General features: G+C 49.8%; 2 protein-coding genes across 6 annotated transcripts in view; both read left to right on the top strand.

Annotated features, from left to right (window-relative positions):
- The first annotated feature begins 132 nt into the window (after positions 1-132).
- On the top strand, positions 133-19317 carry LOC125954424 (uncharacterized). Of its 5 annotated transcripts, none has more exons than XM_049684769.1 (5): positions 133-230; positions 1278-1789; positions 13998-14229; positions 16291-16556; positions 16621-19317. In XM_049684769.1, exons 2-5 carry the CDS (start codon positions 1710-1712, stop codon positions 18659-18661), a joined length of 2619 nt encoding a protein of 872 aa, XP_049540726.1. In that variant the 5' UTR covers positions 133-230; positions 1278-1709; the 3' UTR covers positions 18662-19317. The 5 variants fall into 5 exon arrangements, with proteins under 5 accessions (XP_049540726.1, XP_049540725.1, XP_049540724.1 ...); XM_049684768.1 differs by having other exon boundaries at positions 154-268; XM_049684767.1 differs by having other exon boundaries at positions 154-379.
- Positions 19318-19538: 221 nt separating this feature from the next.
- Positions 19539-22922, top strand: part of LOC125954457 (phosphatidate cytidylyltransferase, photoreceptor-specific) — a 10972-nt gene continuing 7588 nt past the window's right edge. The window contains exons 1-2 of the mRNA XM_049684820.1: positions 19539-20074; positions 22057-22190. Coding sequence (XP_049540777.1) covers positions 19904-20074; positions 22057-22190 — 305 coding nt within the window. The 5' untranslated portion in view covers positions 19539-19903. The remainder of the gene's footprint in view (positions 20075-22056; positions 22191-22922) is intronic.

The following is a 22922-nucleotide window of genomic DNA, read 5'->3' as shown; positions in this document are numbered from 1 at the left end:
TTTAATCGTAAAAAATATGTAATTCTCTCTCCGATTCTCGCCTCTCTCCGATTTAACCGCTCTCTCGGGACTTGCATGAACCGATGTTCTGTGGGCAGCTCGTCTCGAGCCGTTCAAAACAAAACAACCCTCGACGAAGACGGCCGAGAAGAAGTCGAAGAAGAGCAAGCGAGATCGCAACACCTCGCACTCAGCTCATCATCCGCGGCGTTAAATCTGCGCGTACAAAAGTAGGCCCATCATCTTCGGTGCAAACAATTATCGGACGGTAATCACGGACCCACTATCGTGAGGGGATGCACAACGGCACGCGAGATAAGGGAATAGTGAGGCGTGTCTAGGAGGACGGACATCCTGCTTCCGACTGGCAGGACTTCCGGTGAGAAACGCCGCGAACGGTAGCTCCGCGACGACCCAAATCGTGGTTCCTTTCACTTAGGCAACTGCAGGAGGTGAACGTGTGGTGTCCTTTGTCGTGCGTGTGTGCCAGGTTGCTCTAGGAGGCCACAATTTCCATTCGTCGCTATCCTCAACCCAGCAGCGGCCGCTTGACGTTGGCAACCATATTGGAAGCTGGCGTTGCTGTTGCTGCTGGTGGTGCTCCTGGAAAACGGCCTCTCCCTCGTGGCTCGGACAACACAACCAACGAATTGTGTCCTCGATCCGGAATTTGCAATCGTGGCTTCAGCGGATTGTGAGATTGCAGATTTTTCCATCGTCCGTGCGTGCGTGCGCGCGCGCGCCCCCTTTTGTGTGCGTGTGTTTTTGTGTGTGTGTGCTTGGGGTGGCGAATTTTCACCGAGATTGAAAACAACAACAGCCGCCTCCTTCTTTGTGCGTGCGATGAAGGTTGCTGGCGTTAATTGAGAATGATGCTGGGAACGAAGAACGAATCCATGACCCCGTACACCGCCGTTACGCACATGATTCCACCTTCCGCTTCATCAATTAGTCCCGCCGAGTGACGACAGCAGCGTCTGCCTCCGGACCCACCCCTGCTCAGCATAATCTCCATTCAATCGTTGTTATTGTCGTCCGATGGGCGAGGTGTGCAGAATGCGTGAAAGCAACCACCTGGCCTGCTGCCGTTTTATGTAACAACTCGCAAGCGCCACAGGATTCTCTCTCGGTTCGCTTCGTTGTTCTGGCACCAATCGTAGGAAACATTGAACCAGCGAGCTGTGATCCATCGATTGGGTGGAACACGGCCCCTAACGAGAAGAGAGCTGCTGGCTTTTCTTTTAACAAATTTTCCATTTTCTACCATCATCCCTTAGCCGCTTGTTTACACGAGCATTGGCCAACAGGGCAGAGTGGAAGCAGAGGAAGTGCCCGTGAAGGTAGCGTGCGTGCTAAAAATATAACAAATTAATACATCTGCTTGCGGTTTTCGGTGCCTGAAGGTCCCACACAATCGCGTGTGTGTCTGTGCTGTGAATGAAAACTAGTGATCACTGGCGAAGTTGGTGTGGTGTAGTTGGCATAGGGACCGTTGCGAGGTCGCGTGCCCGTGAGGAAAAGTGCTCGTAGGCGCCAGAGAAGGGTTTTTCAAATTAGCGATGGTCAGCGGCGAAGGCGAACCACTCATCGGCAGCATCTGAAGGATCTCCGGCCGTGATCGCCGGATCGGGGCAGATCGGCTCCGACAGCACACAACCAGCAAACAAGCGAGCAAACAATTCACACGCCCAGTGCCAGCACATCGAAACATGTCGATCTCCAACGGGAAAACCTCATCCGACATCGAGAATGTGGACTGGAACTCCTCCGGGATGCTAACACACACCAGGTAAGGGCAGCTTCTAGAGCGCATAGATAGCTCGGCGAGAGGCGTGTTAATGATGGGTTGAGTTGGGCGGGACGCGACTTGCCGTCTGGAGACTTCCGTGAAAACCTGTCCGCCAGATCGCGGTCCGGTGCGAGACCGGTTCATTAGCCAACCGACCGGTGTGCTGCCTACGATAGACAGCAGCAGAAGGATGAGCGCCCCTTGATGATGATGATGATGCACCGGTTTCTAGGGGGGGGGGGGGGGGGGCCCACATCTCGGATCAAACGCACAAACCCTGGCTCCGTGGAGCGAAATCTGTGCAAACAATTGTCCGCGGTTCATTGGCCGGTGCGCGTGAACGCGCTCGGACCGCTTTCCACCGGGTCCGTGGGTAGCTAATTGGCAAACATTAAGAACACGAACAACCGGCGTTGGGGGCTGTTGGAGGTCACTTACTTACTTTCTCTGTGCGCGTGGAGCGCGTGCTTGGATTGAACGGTATACCATCGACGAGGTCTTCTATCTGGTGTTTTTTTTGTGAAGGTCACGCCGCTTGGTCGCTTGAAGTATTTTTAGTTTCAATAGATAAATCTGGAACTCGGCAGAAGTGGAATGTTGGCTTGGGACGTCCATTCGGTATTTAAATTAGCAGTTTAAGTAATACACCGAGGATTTGTATTCCCTTAAAGCTCTTCTATGTTTAAAGAATCCCTATCCCGGGTCCTTCTCCTGGCCACATGATTGAAACACATTGATTGACTGAAATACAAAGGGGGTCTTAGTCTGACTGTCTTAGACACACTGCACCAGAAGACACACTTACATAAACGATTCCCTGTTTCGTATTTTAATATCAATTTGGAATTCGAAATTTGAAATATAAGATACTTGGAATGTTAACGACTGGCCTTCGTTTTTGCTGCAATGAAATGATTTTGAATACGTAACGAAGCGACGATCACAAATGTGTCACAGGTTGCTGTGTTCGTATGAGTTGCCGTTTGTTGAAGAAAGCAATAGTCAGCCGTCCAGTTTACTGCGCTTCGTGTTGCGTTCTAAACTCAGTCCTCGGTTCCAAGTGGGGTTTTTCGCGGAATCAACTGAGTCACGTGTCGCACTGAATCACAATTCTTATTAAAAAAAAACTAACAAATCTACATTCCGGTTATAGCCACACGTTTCCAAACATCACATGGCAGTACGCGCTTTTAGCATTGATGATAAGACGCAAGTCCATGGTCCTGCTACGAATATTTTACGGCAAAGCCAAGGGTTTCTGTCCAATACAATGCGCCTGCTTCGCCTGCTACTACGTTTGCCCCACTGACCTTGCCATACCCCGATCGAGGAAGACGAGCGACGGCCTCGATGAAACCAACGCGAATGACACACAAAGAGAACAGTCGCGGTATATGCTTGGTTACGCAACGCAACACAACATGGCCCTTGGGGTGTGAGACGCTGAGATTTGGATTTCCGAGTCATGTGTCGTCGTCGTCGTCGTCGTCGTCGTCGCCGTGATCGTGACATCCAGGAAGAGACGTGCTCATTTGAAATCGATCACCGATCACCGATGATGCACCATGTGCTCCGGTGTGCAATGCATTGCATAGTCGATGGCTGCAACGTGCCCGTTGCATGAGACATACTGATACACCAACGGAACGTGCCACTGCGAGATGGAATATTAAATTATCACCCCAGGGCCCCCCTGGCATGCACGTGCAGCTGCAGTTGGCCGGGAGTCTCTGAGCTGCAGGATGAAACATTCATTTTTCCACTTCCAGTCTTTATGTGTGTGTGTGTGTGTGTGTGTACCTGGCGATGTCTTCCTTCCACTCTTCTCCGGAAGCTTAATGCTAAGCAACTAATGCTCGCCGTCGCCTCCGTTCGGAAGGGATTACTATTTGCTCCGCCATAAACCATGGATCCATCCATAAGTCCAACAGCGACTCAGAGCTAAGGAGAGGGGGGGGGGGGGGCAACTGTCTAGCGAGGACGGTAGCGTCGTCGGCGGATCCAGCGGATTGTTTTATCAGTGCAAACTGGCAAACAAAGAGCGTAATCGCGTTTGTTTTATCATATCAACACCGGTAGCGCTGCTGATTGCAAGGGCCAGCGAGGGCAACGAGGAGGCGGTGTAGGATGGTGGCCACCAGGTGGCATCACTAATTAATGTCCGCGACGCCGCGCCGTGTGCGTCTCGGATTGCAAGCGAGTGTAATGTTGATCCATATTAACGACGGAACTTTTATTGTTTCTTCCGCAATCCTAGGGCTGTTGGGCTTGACTTGGGGTTGCATTATTGTAAAAAGGGGGAAGCGCCCGTAAATCGTGCACTTTGCTGCTGGAGCAACTTATTCCGCCAAGAGACCCTTTCTACGGTGCGCACCTTATCAGCGGCGCGCGCTGTATTTGCTCCATTTCTATTTTGCGTTCTGCTTCACTCTACTGATTGCCGCTGGACCACGACGACGACGACTACGACAACGACGACGACCGCGACCACTAGCGATTGTCACTTGGCGATAGCGCGGCTGTTGCACTGTAGTGTGCTGGTGCTGCAGCAGCCAATGGTGATGTCAGCCTCCCCACCCAATCGGTTCCGCTATTGATAGGAAGCTGATGTGTAGAGTTCCATGCTGTGTGTGGCTTCTGAGTCGTGGCTCGCATTTAATTACGCCATCGAGCATCGATGATCGATTTATAATACATCGACCATTGCGTTTCGTGCCTGCTTGATAAGGACAGCCTTGGCACTGGCTGGATGGTATGAATTTTGTACGGAATGTATTTTAAAAAGTATTAACCATTCTATTTCAACCCGATTTCATACATCTGCACGGCGCTTTTGAAGTGTAGTCAAAGTACTGCGAGATCAGTTGAAGAGTGTTCATGCTTGTAAAGTGAAAGCCATCTCGCGCGAGCTCTCCTCCGTGGTCATTTGCTAATTGTTTGTGCCAGCTAATTGTCGTTTCCAACACTCCATTAGCTCGGTTCGGGCTGTCGTCAGCTGAGCAAAACGAGCGTTAGTTAAGTGCCTGTGGTGCCTTTGACGGAGCCATATGAGCCGTGGCCAGAAGTGGGAAATAAACACTCAGATAATGGGCACCTCCCTAGTGCCAAAGGGATTTCGATAGGTACGTCGGTCCTACTACTAATCGTGTTTGCTGTAATAGCCGTAATAGGCTCCAATCCGTTCGTAAATTCATTTAAACGATCGTCTGTTCATAAAAAAAAAAACCGGGACTCCCGGCTACAACATCTAACCAACCACCAGCTCATGCTAATGGCAATCACTGGAACCACTTCTCTAGTGAGTGGTAAATCAAAAAATACCTCAATCACAATTACGCTTCCCAGATTGGAAAAGTATGGCATGTAAATGTACGGCCGGCCAAAACAATGGGCTGTCTAGCTGCTGCTGCTGCCATTGCCATTACCGGATTGATAATGTCTCGTTGGATGCCGGCGTTTGGAGTCGGTGTGCGTCTCGCGATCTTCTCTCGGTTATTCTCGGTGACGTCAATGGGCGTTAACAGCTGTGGCTGACTAAGTGACCGATGATCACGCCGACGCCGACACGCCTCTCTCGTCGATCGATAGCGAGAAGGGGACCACTTGTGCAGCATTAACCTTCTCGCCTCTCGACGGGCTCGCTTATGCAAGTGTCTACAACGGTGATACATCCCGCGTGTCTCGCGTTCCGCACTTGTTATCTAATAACGAGGCGTGGAAGGAACTGATCGGCATTTCGAAGAAGCTGATCGATCGACGGTGCGAACAACTTTCATAGATCGTTCCAGTGCAAGAACCAGCCATTTTGGTGGGATACTGATTTCACCTGCATTTTCCGCTAGACCCGGTTTCGAGGTCACACGTTGACACGTTTGTTTGTTGTTTAGGAAGTGTTTGGTAAATCGAACGATGAATATCTTTAATATCTTTCGATCACCCTTCAGAGTATCGAAAGGGAAGTGGCTTTGGGTCGAAATCTTCTCGACAATGGCCCTGAATTGCTAACGAGCTGTAATAAATCGCCGTTTTGTGTTGGTGCCTTAATCATGGTTAAGGTTTTTGGGGATTGTGGAGATCCATTTTCCACCAAAAAACCCTAACTCGCAGATATGCTTTATTGATTCGAGCCAAGGCGAAGGTAGATCTCAACGATACGAACTTTAAACATTAAACAGCACTGGTATCAAGATCATTGTCATGATAGTGCCTTACAACCATTTGAACGTGGTCCAACTCCGGCTGGCGGATGCGGATAATATCTGGTGATTTGTCTTGCACATGTCTAACACGAAACCACTCTCCCCCTCTCTCTCTCTCCTTTGTGGCGTCGGCAAGAAGTACAACACGAATGAATGAAATCTTATAAGGGCCGGCTGCGAGGGCCGACCACCGAAAAGTGCGTGTTGACATCCCCAGGTGGACAGGCAGAGTGGCCCATTATAAAGGTCAAGTCCGCGTGGCGTACAAACTTGCGGGGCGAGCCCACCACCACACTAGAGGCCACAGAGGCGGTTTTGTACAAGGCAAGGACATGCGCAACAACATGCGCCGCACCGCTTCGCCAAAGGTGTTAATGATCGCCGAACATCGTGTCATCGTCGTCCGGCTTGCTTGGCGGCTCGCTCGAATTACCGTCAAGCGCGGTCAAGTGCAGGACACTGGCCGATGGTTATTGCCTCCGCCACCCGTGACCCGACGGTATTGATCCAGTCGGACCGGAGTTGATGCAATAGATAATAGAATCGCAAGAGATGTCCGTACAGGTTGTTTTGCTATAAAACAATTTGGGGCAACTGATTGGAAAGATCTTTAGGGATTGATTGATTGATAGGAGGTTTCACTTTTTAGTGATTTACGAATGTGCGTGTGATGTGGTCGTGACATTGTTTCGCGCCGTGAAAAAGGGCAATCGACCTCGGTTCACGCGACAAAAACGGAAATCCCTTCGCGTGACAAACTGTGGACGCCTTGCAATCCCTTTCAAATCACTTCTCTGCATCAATCTCATCGTAAAGATAGATTATGCCGTGTATGTCCCAATAGGAAATAGCTAGTTTGTTGTTTCAAAATGAATCCGTCCTTCCTTAGGTAACTCTAGTAAACAATCGACCCCAAAAGACAACCATGATCGTCCATAATAACTTCATCCCAAAATGCATTAAAACACAAGGCCATTGTAAGGGCCCATAAACTTGGGCTCCCTGTCACCATAATCACTATGTGCTATGGATTATTCCAATCCGGATTCTGCGACTTTCCGATTTCGTTCAAAACTCCCGTTCTGATCTCTTCCATTCTCCGGAAATCCTTTTGCGATCGATCGGAGATCGGTGCATCCAGACCAGCATTGAAGCAAACCATTCTTTGTGAACTCGCTGGCCACAACAATCCAGTCAGCGGGAGTCAGTTGTGTTGGGGAAGTGGTAGTGGAGCGACAATGCACCCTAGTGTGGTTGACCGTGAACAGGGCCGCGGCATTTACCAAACGCGAAAAAAGGAACTTTACGGAAGCCGGAGATGGTATCTGTTGCGATTTATCATGTTGATGAACGTGCCGTGAATGCTGTATCGCGACGATGGAACCAGAAGTCGTCGTCTCGCATCTTCTAAGATGTGTAATATTATACTATCCCGTTAATGGCGGCGAGCCGACTCAGATTTCAATAACAACATTGGATGTTCTCTTGATGGAGTACTGTGGGTCTGTGGGTCGTCCATTGTGTGCTAACGAAGGGAGAGGGAGATTTAGTAAATTAATTTTCACGAATTTATCACAAAACCAGAGACACTTCGCGTATCTCGTCGCACCCCGTTAGTGGCCATTGGAAACAGGTGGCTTTACGTGCTTCGTCGTCGTCGTCGTCGTCGCCGTCGCCGGAACGCAGGAAGGTGCCGGATAACCATAAATCAAAATTCATTTTCACCAGCCAGCCTCTCCATCTGGCGCGATCTTGGCGATGGGGAATTGAGTTGTGCAGACTCACACACACGGGGACACACATACAGACACACATAACCCTTTTCCCGTGTTGCCATGTTCCGCAATACGGAAAACGGATTCTGAGCGTGGTGAAGGAAGGCCACCGAATGACGTCCCAACGCGGGAAAGTGCGTCATTCTCGCCAAAAGGCCGTGTCGTAGCCGTGGCCGTGTAGGAAGCTGGCAGCGGAAAACTGGGTTAGTCATCCATTTTACTGGCCTGGCGTTAGCTGATGGAAACGGGGCACCATTAAGTGGTGGGCACCACGAGTGTTGGAAAATGCTGCTGGTGAACCACTAATACACCGGTGTAGGGAGGGATGACAACCTGCGGGTAGTCGTGCTGGTATGCTAGCCGCATTGGTATTGTAATGGATAGTTTAAATCAAGAATTATGTCCCCGGTTAATGGTGTCCGCGTGTAGGTGGGATTCTGAAGAGCGTATCATTAGAGCGAGGGATGATGCGCGCATGTACCTTCGCTGCTTAGCTATTGATTAGATCGATAAACTGTGAATGTTATTTCACCAAACATCCAACCGGTCATACAGTTGTACTTGTATTTTCCATCGAGTGTTAATTCTTGATGGCGTTCACTGGCGTTAGTGCCGCGGCTAGGTCCGGCTTCGGGTTGACCGCCGGCGGCACTGGGGTCTTATTTATATTTCAAAGGTTAATGTATGGACATTATGGGACAACCAACACCAGTCGCGCTACCACGTACGCCACCGACCGATGGTAAAGCTAACGGGAATCGCTCGAACCCTCGTGGATTATATCGATTGCGAGCCGTAAATCAATCGATCGCATTATGCTCCAAAAAAATGGGGGAAGAGAAATGTCTTTTCATTATTCGGTTTTTTGGCTTTTCCGCCTGGCTGATAAGCGTCGAATGCTATCGATGTCGATGTTGCCGTTTGAAGACGTTGTGCTTTGGACTCTTATACGAGCAAAATGTCCCAAGTTTTACTTATTGACCTACATGTACGAACTATCTGATAAGCTATCTGTCAGTTAAAAAAAAAAGGTCTGTTCTGATTACTGATGAGCAAAATTTTCTTTTAGAATGTATAAAAGAAAGATGAAAGTCATTCCAACGGTATCATCTGTCATGATCCTAATGTACACAATATTGTAATTCAATGCCAAATGGTGCGAACATGCTTCAAAAGCGGTTCGAAACGTGGCCAACTAAGCTGTACAGAAAGACAGGTAAAACGTCGCCTCTTGCTAGGGCTAGGCCTATTCGGAACACCGGGGCATGGCGCACTGGGCAGAAATCTTCTGCAAATTCCGCATGCAGCTTCCTCCACCCCCCTCCCCCTCCCTGTTGTTTCTCTGTGTGGCTAGTTTTCTGGTTTTGTTTTGCTTGGCCCAGCGAACTGGAAATTGGGTCAAATCTCGGCTTCCCAGGGTGGCCAACATCAGCAGCAGCAACTTTATCGATTCGAGCATCACCACCAACACCACCACCCCTATGGCGCTATCATATGTTTGTCGAGGTTCCGGTTTGGCTTGCAGAGGACCAGGCCAGGCAAACAGTGTTTGGTGTCCTTTGATGGCATCATCCGGTGCCAGTGCCAGGTTGCCGTCGTCATGCACAATCACGAGTGGGTGTCGCGTTGATGAGGTGGTGGTACTTAATGCACATATCCATCCAGAGCAGAGCCTGCCCCACGGATATGACGGGAATCTCCGTTAATGCACACGGGACTTTGTAATGGGCGTTTCAATCCGGATTATAACGACTTGCATGGGCGTATGTGTGCACGAACTCCCGAGAACCCTTCCTGGAGGATTAAGGCATTCCGACTTCCGACGCTCAGCAGCTCATCTGTTTAAAGGTCTGTTGTGGTGCGAACAAAATGGCAAATGCATACGAATCCACGAATCCGAAACACCGATACACCGATAGGGCTGATAGATAGCGAAGCGATTTGATTTATCTATTGCTCCATTCGCTTGTTTGTAGTGTCGCTTCGTATTTCACAAATCAGTGTTTAACCATTCCGTTCACACACATGTGACAGCAGCAGGGAGGCGTGCATCTACCACGCGCACACAAATACGGTACGTCCGGTACCAGCCACTTCCTTCACGGCACGAAACCGCGAGCTTAATCGCTGTCACTATATGCCACCGAATGCGTTACCGGTTATAATAGCTACCACACTACCCAGCGGCTAGTGCGACGGATGGCATCGATTTCGTGACCGCTGGTCGGGCTCGCGCTTTGGATGGAATAATAGAAATGCAGAAACCGTTTCACCGGTCGGTCACTCTCACCCTGTACCGAGCGGAGGGGCAGAAAGTCGTAAACAAATCATATATACCTGATGACGAGGCAAACGAGGTGTGGTACAACCTGGTGCAAGCCAGTAGATAGCTATCGGTGTTTGCTTCAACGATGTTGCGCAGTTCACTGGACAACAGCGTGTACTGTGTGCAGTTGCCAGTCGGTCACCAAAAGATGCAGATTCGCTTGAATGTCGAATTTGCTTTATCTTGTTATGTTTTGACGAGGAATCTATATGAATTTATGCTCAAGCTGCCAAGCTTCCGCTGTTTTTTTTGTTTGACCTTAATGATCTTACTCGGTGTCCTGAACTACATCCATGAGCACATTGGATACATTAATCATCCTGACATATTTCATTTCGATCGCTCGGCTCGAATCCACATGTCCTCCACATGTTCTCGATTCATCTCGGGCAGTGGTATGGTAATGTGGCAATGGCCCTAAGATGAACGAGGAGCTGGTTGGTGGTAATTTTTTGAAGGTTACATTATTTGGAGTAAAAAATATCTTCATTTCGCATAGCTGCTCGCATGCTAACCAAGGATCTGTCACGACGAATCGATTTTAGCTCATGGTCTGCTTTGCTCTGTCGAGCAGCTCTAGCTGGTCAGTTTTAATATCTTTGGCAATATTAATCCGATTGCGTCATGTGAATACGCATTAAAAAGAGGACAGTTTAGCCTATATGTTTTGCTGATATATTTCCGTCCTTGAGATGTAGGGTAAAAAAATAAAGTACTTTGAAAAGTTGGCGTGAAAATTAGCGAAGAATTGTGGTATGTGATGTTTTGCAACGGGAAATCAAAAATAAATGCACATTATCGCCCATTATCAGCTACTTTCTTTCGCAAAACCATTAATTCTGAGTCGCACTGGTTATTATTGCAATGATTACAGGTTGCTAACAAGAAGAAACGTGTGTAATTATACACTAAGAAAGATCTTGGTTGATGGAAGGCAATCAAAGAAGGTCAATGCTAGGCCACACACAACTTTGTAGTTTCGATGCGTTTTGCTATACCGTCCAGATATTGCACAGTCGATAGTCTATGCTCTGTACTGATGCATTAGTGGAATCGCTCAGAAAAGAGCAAAGATGCTGTTGTTAGTATGCTATGGGAGCTATGAGCATCATTACCGTAGTTACCAATAAAACGTAGTTACCTATGCGATAGTTAATAATGCTTCTGGTTCATCTCAACGAGTGTACATGTGTTTTTCTGGAAGTCTGTGTCATAAATAAACATCTGTATGTCTCTCTACATACACCATTCAACTATCTTTTTATTATTGAATGCCGATTCCGCGTGTCTCAAACAGTCCTTAGCTAAAGACGTTATTTGTCCTCAATCATCGCCGATTGGCAATGCCAAGAGATCTCATTCCTATTGGACATTCGGAACAACAAATCCAAGCACCGGTGCACCGTAGTCCAGCGGCATCCGCTAGTTTCTTAAAGAACCGTCGAATTCGATGGCCAACGCGGCCAAACCAAAACCTGCACAACCCATCAGGTGTGCGTAGTGCGGTCGCTGACTGGTACGTGCTGGTGCGTTTATCGTTTCGCGTAGGAGTGCTAAGTGAGGCCGAATGACGCCGATCCAATCGGATTTCAGAGTTTGCCCGTTCGACGACCGTTCTGACCGTGATCCGTTCGACGACGACCCGTGTCCAAATGGTGCAACAAACGCACCCGTGTGTGTGTGCGCGTCATTTCGTTGCCATTTGAGGTGGCTGCTGGGAGAACCGTTTCACATCCCTTCACCCGGCTGCCAATCGCCATCGTTGACGTCGTCGTCGTCGTCGTCCTCATCGTGTGGTCACCGATACGCAATTTTTCCATTTTCTACCACGATCAGGCGTGCGCGCGTACCTACCGATTGCCCCATCCTCTACCGGATAACCGGTTCCTTTAGCCGGTTTTCTGTGTCAACCTCCGTTAGCGTCGTCGTGGTCGTCGTCGTCGTCGTCAAATATCGACTAGAATCAACCGCGAAATGGTGCTGCTGGCATCACCGGACCACCGAACCGAGTCACAGATGAGTTGCAAAACACAAGCCCGTACGCAATCGCGAGTCACTTTTTGCGCTCGCCTAGATAGAACACCCGGTCTGCGATGCGCGACTGATTGCGGAAGAAATCGGATCCGGATTGGAGTCTGTTTTGGTTCGCTCCGTTTGCGGTACTTTGGCTTATCAGTGCGCACTGTAGGCGAAGAAGAGGCGGTGTGCAATGTGTACGTTCTAAGGTTCAGATCAATCGCTCGATCGAGGTGTCCCGGTCTAGTCTGGTCGTCGTTGTCTGCGTCCGGCTTATCGCATCGGTTGACCTGGTTTCAAAGTCATAGCCAACCTAGACTCCACCACCAACGAGGTGTGGTTGGTTAGAATGCTTGGCATAAACAAATCAATAAATCATCTCCCTAAGTACTCGGTGTTGTGAATTATCGTGGGAACTCCGCGCTAACTCGAGATTTCATCTAAAGTCATTACATCAAAGAGATGCTCTAAAACGTCGTGCTAATGATTTGTGACCTGCGAACTCCATGGTATGGCCTCGGCTCCATGTCTTGTCGCGTACACTCCTATCTTATCAGCAGACGCTGGTTACCCCCGTTTTTGGAGTTTGTCTAAGCTCCACTCCGGAATCATATTGTGCTTACACGCTGCCAGTGCAAAGTCACGCGGCGAAACCTGCATGCGTATATACCACAACAGGACTGGTACGTGGAGTTATGTGGAAATGCAGCGCTTCGTATCTGAAATAGTTTCATAGAACTGACCTGACATCACTGTACGATCCGCAGATCACGTTGCACTTGGGAGTGCTTCTTGGAACTGTGGATCTTCTGATCTCGTCCGGCTGTAAGGTTCCGAGAATTGATTACACAAGGTTACAAGGCAGGACTATCACATCAACTCAAACCTAGGATAAGGCCAGCCTCAGACCATCAACTTACCATCCTGACCATCATGATTACCCTTGGTTTTGGGCTTGGCCTCCACGAGTGGTGATCACAAAAATAGGTCAAAAGGCTTCAGGGCTGTAAGAAGGACACTAGGTGGGAGCTAGCCCTAGTCTGCACAAAAAATAGAGAAAGAGAGAGAGAAAGAGGGCGTTAGTAATTAAATGAGAAAAAACCACAGAGATAATTGTGCCGTGACCAACAGCAGCAGCAGCAGCAGCAACAGCAGCAGCACCGCGGCATGGTGGTGGCGCTTCGGTGGTGTCCAAGTTGAGCGACAGTTTTAGTCCTTAGCAGCCGGGAAAGGACATTCGGGAGCCGCGGGAGCTGAATGATTTATGAGCTGTCAGCAACCGTGTGCTGCTCGGGAACACGCTCCACCATGCCATGTCCTTGAAGCCCCCCATTTTAGCTTCCGTTCGTGATGCCCTTTTCCAAATGATACGCGTCCCTTATTCGGAGCCGCTCGGACTAGTAGAAAGCTTCTGGCTTTAATTGTGAAAATGATAAAAATTGGTGTAAAGTGTCAGTGCTGCTGATTGACCCGGAGTGGTGGTGGTCGCATTAATGCCTGGAGCATTAGGAGCACGCAACAAGACATGAGGTTATGTTTGCGTTATCGATCCACGACTCGTCACGAATTAACCGGACTGGTGGTACATTCGATTTTGGTGGTCAATGTCAATGTGTTGTGGTTCGATCACGCACTCCCTTAAGGTGTTGTTGTTAGACTGTTCTCATTTTCATTAAAAGTATGATCGTCATGAAAGAATTTCTCCCGGAAACACTGTCTAGAAACTGCCAAATACAACTCCATATCTCATATCGTGGCAGCGAGACAAGCCCCGAGTGTCACTTCCCTGTTTCTTCTTCCTCTAGCTGCAGTCGCCTAAAGTTCATCGTTCACTGATCCAGCTCGTTTCGTTTTCTTCCCTTCTCTTCCTTATTCTTTTGCTTCTCGCGCAGGTATGGCTCCACCAGCAGTCAGGTGTCGCAGAGCAGTGGCGACATATGCCGTATCTGTCACTGCGAATCCGACACGCTCAACCCGCTGCTGACGCCCTGCTACTGCTCCGGAAGTCTAAAGTTCGTGCACCAGACCTGCCTGCAGCAATGGCTGACGGCGTCGGAAACCAACGCTTGCGAGCTGTGCAAGTTCCCGTTTATCATGCACACCAAAATCAAACCGTTCAATGAGGTAAGCGCACCGCGAGCTCGATGTCTGGTGCTGGAAGCATCACCACCTTGCATGTGTCTCCACCACCATTTGTCTCTCGTCAGCAGGATTCCAGGAGCAGGGGTTCAGGAGGGGGAGGGTTTGGGGGCAAGACCACCGTTAGCTTTGCGCGAATTGCGCGAATCGATTTGTTTACTCCTGCTGTCTGTCTTTAAGGTGCTGACACTCTGTTGCGAAGGAAGGCGAAGGAGTTGAATGACATGCGTTTCGACACGTTTAGCACCGTCAAGACAGAGGGAAGAGATGGTGGCCCGGGGTAGGCCCGGGGTGTGTCTACCCTCTGGAATGACCACACGAACCACAAGGGCGCGAGATCTCGAAGGTTGGATTGAATTATCCAATTTTCATCAAGACACTAATCAAACAACAAGAAGAGCAGTAGTTGTAGTAGCACTACGTAAACAGACCGTGCCCGCCAGGCCAGGATGCTAATAGGATGCCAAAGGATGCGTCCTTCGAAACGGTGGTAGCGCGTGTGAAACGATCAGCGAGGACATACAGAGAAAGAGAGAGAGAACGAACCGATACCTCGGTTCTCTGTTACACATTGACCTAGATAAGTTTGTGGCGCGTGTTTCCTGGTTCCTTCCTTGGGGATGGTACTTCTGGCGGCGCAATGGCGGCGTCGGATTGTTGCATTTGAACTGGACCTCCTGCGAGAGAACAGCCAGCCAAGCAACCAGCCAACCCCCTTTCCCGGTATCCAATAAATAACTTCCGTTCCAGATCATTACGGGCACGAGGACGACGAAGAGTACCTTCTAACGAGCTGCTGTGCTAGGCAACTAGGGATTGGCCCTTAGTGTGGCCATCCAGCAGCCTTGAAGAGCCTGAAACCAAGGGCTACCAGCGATGCTGTTGTCAGATCGTGCCAGATTCGCTAGACACAGAGAAGTACTGCCCCGAAGCTGCAGCACCACTGTGTATGTCTGTGTGTGCCAGTCCACGTCATTTCCGTTCTGCGTCTGAAAGCAGTGGCAGACGGAAGGTGCTAGAAAGAACTCCACTTTAGGGCTCCATGCCCGCTTGTGGACGTGATAAACAATTCATGCATTTTTAATGCTCCCGCTGTGAAAGATAGCTCTGGAGGGATGCTATGTGGATGAGATCCGGAGACCACCGTGGATCCATTTGGTTTTTTTTGCGAATCCGCGAACACTCTAGTAAAGGTTCGTCCTGTATCATCATCATCCGTTTTCCTCACCGAATCTTCATAAATCATCCAGCCTCGGTAGCGAACTTGAGAGCACCCGAAGGACACGCCAGCAGCCCTGCTAAACGCTGCGGCACAAGGCCTCCTATCGAGGTGTGAGCGTCTAGGAACATCTATCAGCTGCTGCTGCTGCTGCTACTGGAGGTCCGTTTGAACAACTGAACAACAATGAGAACTATGTTTCCATTGATGCTACAGCAATCGATGGTACGCACGCACGCACGTGGCGCATAACTTCGCATGCTTTGTTGTTGCTGCTGCTGATGATGGTCGAATCGATGATGAACGTGATTCAAACACGTTTTCTCGATCTCCGGGCTCGATTCGGTGCGAGATGGGGCTTCGTCCTTCAGCCGGCGGTGGCCTCGGCGGTAACGGGGTATCGTTCGTGCCCTGGAATAGAGAACGGTTTTTCTGGTTATCTATTGTGTTGGGTTCCAAAAAGTTCAAGTTCAACTAATCGACGGAGAGAAGGGGCTAACCGCTGTGATAACGGTTCGAGTCGATGGTGATGACACCTTGAACACGGTGTCGCGCAAGAAAGATGCTCTTTATCCGGTCCGAAATGTGGTGCGATGCAGTAGCGCCATTTAATGCGGAGAAAAATTGACTTTAAAATGGTCAGGATATGCAAAATTGGGAGTTGCTGTGCAGATTCGGTGCAACCTTGACGGCGGTGCGTTGTGACACAAAGGCTGCTGTGATGATTTCAAATGCAAATTAATCATGCCAGGGTGAACCATCATTTGAATCCATCACATTCACTCTTTTTCCTTTTTTTTTTGTCTTTCCTTTTCTTCTTCATGCAGTGGCGCAGTCTGGACATGTCCGGTGTCGAAAGGCGTCGGTTGTGCTGTGCGGTGTTGTTCCATTGTGCCGCCGGTTTATGCGTAATCTGGTCGCTTTGCGTGTTGATTGAGCGAGCAGCAGAGGAGGTGCGACGCAGTCAGATCGGATGGCCTTTCTGGACGAAACTAATCGTGGTGACCGTTGGGCTAACCGGCGGTGTCGTCTTCATGTATATCCAGTGCAAGCAGTACTTGAGTCTGTGTAATCGATGGCGCGCTAGAAACAGGTAACGTTATCCGGTTATGCCTTATTGCGCAATTTCTAATTCGATTCCTTTTCGGTTTTTGTAGAATATTGCTCATCCAGAATGCACCGGAGAAGATCCATCCACCGCAGTCCCCACCGATGCCACAGTTCCGACGGGTACGAACAGCAGCTACCTCCGGGGGTCAATCGGCCTCCATGGCTGGTAGCCAGTATCAACCGCAACCTTCGTCGATCGTCGGTGGTTCGATCGGTGGTACCGGTGCGGCTGGTATGAGCGGTGGGACCGGCGGCAGTAGCGGTCAGCTTATTATACGAACGTTCGATCAAGCCCCGCTCGGTACGGTATCGATCGGATCGGGCCGGGATCAGTGTGAGCTACAGATTAACCATCAGGGACAAATTATTGCGGCCAACATCGAGAGTACCTCATCGATCGGGTACGATCGCGACTGGACGCTGGACGACATCAGCCAGGTATCGTTCAAACCGTGCCCCCAGGGCAGCGGAAGCCTCACGCCGATGCCGTTCCACGATTCCGTGCACAACATTTGCGAAGCTGCGACCGCGAACACAATGACGACGACCGGAAGTGGTGGCATTGGAACGATCGTTGGTGGCAGCAGCAGCACCACCACCACTGGTGGCAGTAGTCAACATCGTTACTCAACCGTCTCAAACACTTCGACAGCAGCTGGTGCACCAGCGGATTCAACGCAACCACCGGTACCGGTGGCTACGAATGCCGGTGAACAGCATACGAACGGTGGTAGCACAACAAAAGCAAATGAACTGAGTCTATTCAAGCTGAACGGTGGCGCCGATCGAAGCAGAAGTAGCTCACCAGGTGTCACCGCGGCAGTGGCGACGAGTACTGTTGGCCCTAGTCGCTACGTCAACTCGGCCATATTTCTCGAGAATCGTGATATTCTGAATGATCCCTCCTCGGTGACGGTGGAGCACACGCATGCACCGTACCCGAACAAGCTCTATCATCGTCATTCGACGGTGCTAGCCGGTGGTCCATCGTTAGCATCTTTCTCTCGTTCACCGGAAGCAGCGGGAGCAGCAGCAGCAAATGCTGCTGTTGTTGCTACTGCAACAACAGACGAAGCGATACAGCGCGAGCCAAACAAACCATTCCGGCGCTACTCGGACACGAAACTGCTGCAGAAACAATCGCTCAGTTTCCCCCAGGAACCGTTGGCCCTGTGCGAGATCGGTACGCACACCAAAGATCAGCTGCTGCTGAATCCGAAAAGCATTATCTACGATATGAGTGGACTGCTCGGTGCGCCGGTCGTACTTGATGGGTCAGCAGCGCCGGACACGGTTACCGATTCGTCGGACGGTGTTGGATCGGGTACCGGTAGCCATCGGCATCATCATGGTCACCATCCGCAGCACCATCACCATCATCATCATCTGCACCACCACCATCGGCATCATCATCCAACGTACAGTACACCCACCACGACAGACATTCAGTTCGACAGTGCGGCTGGTCAGGATGGTCAGTGTGTTGCGCCACCGATGTCCGATGATGATGCGCTCGAGATGAACATTCAGGATATCCTAGAATACGATCAGCAGCATCAGCAGCAGCTCCACTATTGCCTCCCCGAGCAGCGTAACCGACGGACTGAGCAACGGCTTTCGCTCGAGAACATATTGCAGAGTGCGTCCTATCATGATGATCCAAGTGCGGTACCGTTCTGCCGGCCGTACTACGATCACCAGCAACAGCAACAGCCGCAGCAGCAACAGCAGCAGCAGCAGCAGCAGTCTCACCGCCAGAACGCGAACCCGATGATGATCTCCTCGCTGAGCCTCTCGGGCAAGGTACCGAGCCACAGGACGATGCAGCTCGCCTTGACACCACCGTTCACCTCGGGCTATCAGCAACCGCCTCCTCTGCCACGCTCCTCAATGGCAGGCACTGTGCCCAGCAGTAGTGAGCAACCGGCGTCGTTGCAGCAACCTCCTTATCTACAGCATCCACGTTCGCACGGGGCCGATGCGATCGCCGGCGTGAATCGACGTCTCGATGAGGAGGGCAGTAACAAGCTCAAACTGTTCAAATCGCTCCCCAACCTGAGCGCCAGCAGTGAGAATCTGCTTCCGTAGGATGTGCCGCAGCGCCAGGGTCGTAGCGTCCATATGCGTGTCTCTGTATGTGTTAATTAAGGATCATATTTGTGATTGTTCGCTAGAGTAAAACCAATAGGGTGGATAGGAGCGAGGGAGGCTAAGGAGGAGTAGGAGAAAGAGTACACAGGCTGGCGCATGGCCAGTTGAGCCACTCAGAGCTAATCATAACGTTAAGTAGAAGGATGCGAAGAAAGGATGTTAAGGGAAAAAGTGACGAGGGCGGAGGAAGCAAGCACCAGAAAGCCACAGAGCAAGAGCAAAAGGTACCGAGATAAGATTGTAGAACCCATCCGTTTTCCTCGTTCGTGTTCTTCTTAACTCTCCTGTACTCTACAACCGTCACGGGTCACGTCCCGATCGTCGTGCTCTTCATGCGACGCTTTCAAACCGTTTTACCTTAACCTTTCACTTTGTCCCGGATTTCACTTCTTCCGGACTCTCCGTGTTCGGTGCGTAGCAGCATAGATAATGAAATTGAGAGAACCCGATGGACCGGTTGATGAGACGCAGCGCAATTATAACACTCTGGATACACTACTAACCCCGGGGGTTCCAATGATTTTCGTGCGATTCTTTCAAGCTGTACACATCCTGGATAAGCTGAGAGGAATAATTATTGACAAAGAAAAAAAGATACTCCTGTCGTGGATGTGTTTCGTGTTTCAATTTCCCAAATCTTCTCTTGATGACCGTCACTAAGTTTACGAAAAATTGACCTCGAATTCAAATCGCTGTTTTGTACGTTGAAAATCGGACATTTTCAAAGGCTGGTTCTACGCTTCGTGTAGCAGCGCCTGAAGCGTTTTGCTGCGTGGGTCATTATTTTTGTTGAAAAGAAATAGCGGAGGGGAGGGCATTGATAATGACGTGCAGCGGGGATATTCAACCTTTTTTCCAATTTTACGCTGACCGCCAAGCGAGAGTGCACTAAGAATTGCTGCTAGTGCCGTGGTTCTCGAGAGCGTGGAAATCGGTGTCCCCCCAAGTGGTGGAGCAAAGTTGAAAGAACGGAGCCAAGTTCGTGGGCGCGCGCGGAGTGGAGTGGTGTGTCGTTCAATAACAAAACGCTGTGCGCTGTGTATTCTAGGTCGCGCTAGCAAGTGTTCTTTGAACGCATCATCGTCGTCGTCGTCGTCGTCGCGCTAGAATAGTAACCTGTTCCTTGTGCTTCGCGGTGTGTGCTATTGTGGTTCGCTACAAAATAAGAGGAGCCTCGCGATGAGCTCGGCCGAAATAGGCGGTGGTGGTGGTGATACGGAGCTAAGGAGACGCGTACCAGCGGAAGGCGGTGAAGCCTCCCAACAGCAACAGCAGCAGGAGAAAAGCCCGAAACAACAACCGGAACAGCAGCCACCTCCGGAGTGTGCGACGACGGAAAACTCGGATCATGTAGGTGCAAAAACGGCTGGACCGTCTTAGCGCTGCTGCTGGTGCTTCGCAATTTATCGATTTTTCCTTCAGCGATTTTTCCTCCCTCCTCCCTTCGTGCGAAAAACACCCCTCCCCCCACGCTGTCCGAGCCGAGCGTGTGAAGATGAGTTTTCCCGATTCCCTTCTGCTAGATCTCGCGGGAGCGAATCCCCGAGTTTGTATGTTTTGCTTTTGCCTTGGCTGCTGCTACTCACTTTCTCCCAACTGTTTTCGGTTGGAGCGTGCCTGTGTGTGCAAAGTTGGCCATGGTTTATGCTCTGTTTGTTGGGAGTCCCGTGGTCCGCCATCGTTAGTGGTTCTGTGGGTTGCTCGCTGTTAATGTAAACAGCACTCCCGGAATCTTCTCTCGCTTTGATCCAGTAAATGGTTTCTCCACTGGTGACCAAGTTAAATCATCAACATTTGCATCTCTCGCTCTCTCGTTTTGGTTCCTTAATAAATCGTCTTGTGTTCCAGCTGCTGTTGGCGCCTGTAGCAAATGGACATTAAACGTGCCTTACTGCGACAACGAGCAGTTCCCCCAACCCCGGACACTCAACAGCTGGAGCTGGACAACTAATTAAATTTGCCTGTCTGCCCGGGTTGCGACACCGTGGGGGAGCCGGCTGTTTTTGTGGTTCGTTCAACCATCCACCTGCGAAGCTGCCTCGTTCTAATTCGCATTCCGGCTTCCGTCGTGTACGGTAATCCAATTCCCAATTGGACGATTGTGGCGTAACTGTAACCGTCCCGATGGCTTAGGTTCTGGATCGTTAATCACAAGAATGGAATGGAGACGGTCCCAATGGGTGGGTGGGGATTCCAATATCTATTTGCGTCTATAATTGGATTCACTGACGCAACTAGATTGCATAAAAACGGCAACAAATCACCTCGATTCTGTGGATTTTGTTCTACGTTCGAGGCCTGCGTTGTCTACTACGATGAAGCAAAAAGAAAACACAAACAAAAACCGCGACCGCGAAAGTATCGCGTGATTCATCACGCGGAAGTGCCGACATCGCGCCACCACCAAGCGAAGTTCATATCAGCATATTTTTTTTACTTATTTTCTTTAGCAGCCACGCTGCCACTCTGTTCACGCTGGCACCTCGCGAACACGTTGTGTTTTGGGATTCGCCGGTTCTTTTTTGCCGGGTCAACAGTAACAATCCGTCCGGCGCCAGACAGCTGTCCCGGAGTGGCAAACATGATCCACAATCATGGGAAATGGCCTCAGTACGCGCGGCGGGAGCTCGTATGACTAAATTATGTAACAGACCAAGCTGGTTCGCCTTATCAATGGTCAGGCAAAGCAACGGGCTACACGCACGCCTAGGGCTTTATCGCGCCGTTTGGACGAACGCTTCTTCTGATCACTGTCATGTGTCTCTTTTGCTTATCTGGTAACCAGTCGAGGCATGCCTGCCTGTGATGCTCATCTACAAGAATATTGATCTTTTCGGGCTGCTGCAAGAGTCTTGGTTGTTCGATTCCGCTGCTGGATGCAATCGCTAGAGTCAAAAGAATGGGGAAAGCAGATTCCTAACAGAACACGGACCGAGAACCGGTTCCGTGGAATCTAAACAAATTCAGAGAGATACTGTTGGTGGGGTACGGCTTTTGTTTGTCTATATAAGCCTATTCTGTGTTCTGAGCTGCAGGTGGAGCAGAGATTTGGAAATTTACGGTAAACAATGGATGCTTATGACGCAAATTTCTTTGAATTGTTCCAAAAGCAGCGATGGAATGAGGGGTTGAGGAATATTTAGAAAAGAGATTTGATGGAAACAAACTGTTTCTGCTGCTCGAAGTGTATACAACACTATCCCAATGTTTAGTTTTGTGATAGAATAGCACAATAGTTTGGTAAATTTTAAATTTAAGCTTCAGAATCTTCTGAATATGCAAATGTTTCCTTTCCTAATCAACATTCTAATATTCGTTTTGCTCTTTCGCAGGTTGATTCGGAAACAGAGAACGATGAACGACTGCCGGATGAGAAGTACGTCGAGGAGATGGCCAAAAATTTGCCCCAAGGTACCAACAAGACCCCCGAAGTGCTTGGCCAAGCGCTGAGCGGACTACCCGATAGGTAAGCTGGTGAATCGATCGAGAATGAAACGTGCCGATTGAACCGTTCACTAGAAAGTAACCAGCGACGTCGCTGTCCTTCGGGTTACTACGATCGCCACAACGTGTATCTACTGGCAGAAGATGATTGAAATGAAATATGACGGTTTCGTTCGTTTTCAAACCGCAATGCATGCCGCGCGTGCATCGTACTAATTAAATAACGAACCAGCGGTGTGGTGTGCCATTAGTGGTAGATGTAATTACAACAGACGCACATTCGATTTACTCAAACAAACTGCAGCGAGGTGTGTATAGAGCAGTAGAAAGCTACTCGTTGCTGGTACCTTGTATGGCTTGCTTTCGAGTGTGGATACCACACCGCACACCAAGTTAGAGGTCATTTGGATGTAGCGTTCGAAGGGAAGGTTACCCTGTAATTTGTGTGGAAAGGTAGAGCACATTGTTGTTGCCCTGTGTCGTCCAGTCGCGCGAATGTGCTCCGCCGAACGATGCCAACCGTTCGCAATCTCTCAATGTCAAGATCATCGTTGACGGGCGTACGGTTGTACTTTGTTCCCTGAGGCATTTCAAGCTGCCCCGGATCGTTGTGGTGGCATGACGTAGCGTGTTTGAGAACCGACCAACGTGACGCACTTCGAAATGACACGAGTAGTAGGCTTGATCGTGGTGTGCTACGATGATCCTCTCAAGCAAACGAAGCCATTTGAAGTCGTCTGCTTTTTTTTGATGC

Source organism: Anopheles darlingi, chromosome 3 (genome assembly GCF_943734745.1).
Source record: "Anopheles darlingi chromosome 3, idAnoDarlMG_H_01, whole genome shotgun sequence".
NCBI classification, from domain to species: domain Eukaryota; kingdom Metazoa; phylum Arthropoda; class Insecta; order Diptera; family Culicidae; genus Anopheles; species Anopheles darlingi.
Note: the sequence above shows the minus strand (reverse complement) of the source record. Positions and strands in the feature narration are given on the sequence as shown.

Excerpts from the sequence above, each read along its gene's own strand:
- LOC125954424 (XM_049684769.1), top strand. The coding sequence starts at position 1,710 with ATGTCGATCTCCAACGGGAAAACCTCATCCGACATCGAGAATGTGGAC. Across the intron at positions 1,790-13,997 it reads GGGATGCTAACACACACCAG|GTATGGCTCCACCAGCAGTC; the intron begins GTAAGGGCAGCT and ends CTTCTCGCGCAG. Across the intron at positions 14,230-16,290 it reads AAATCAAACCGTTCAATGAG|TGGCGCAGTCTGGACATGTC; the intron begins GTAAGCGCACCG and ends TTCTTCATGCAG.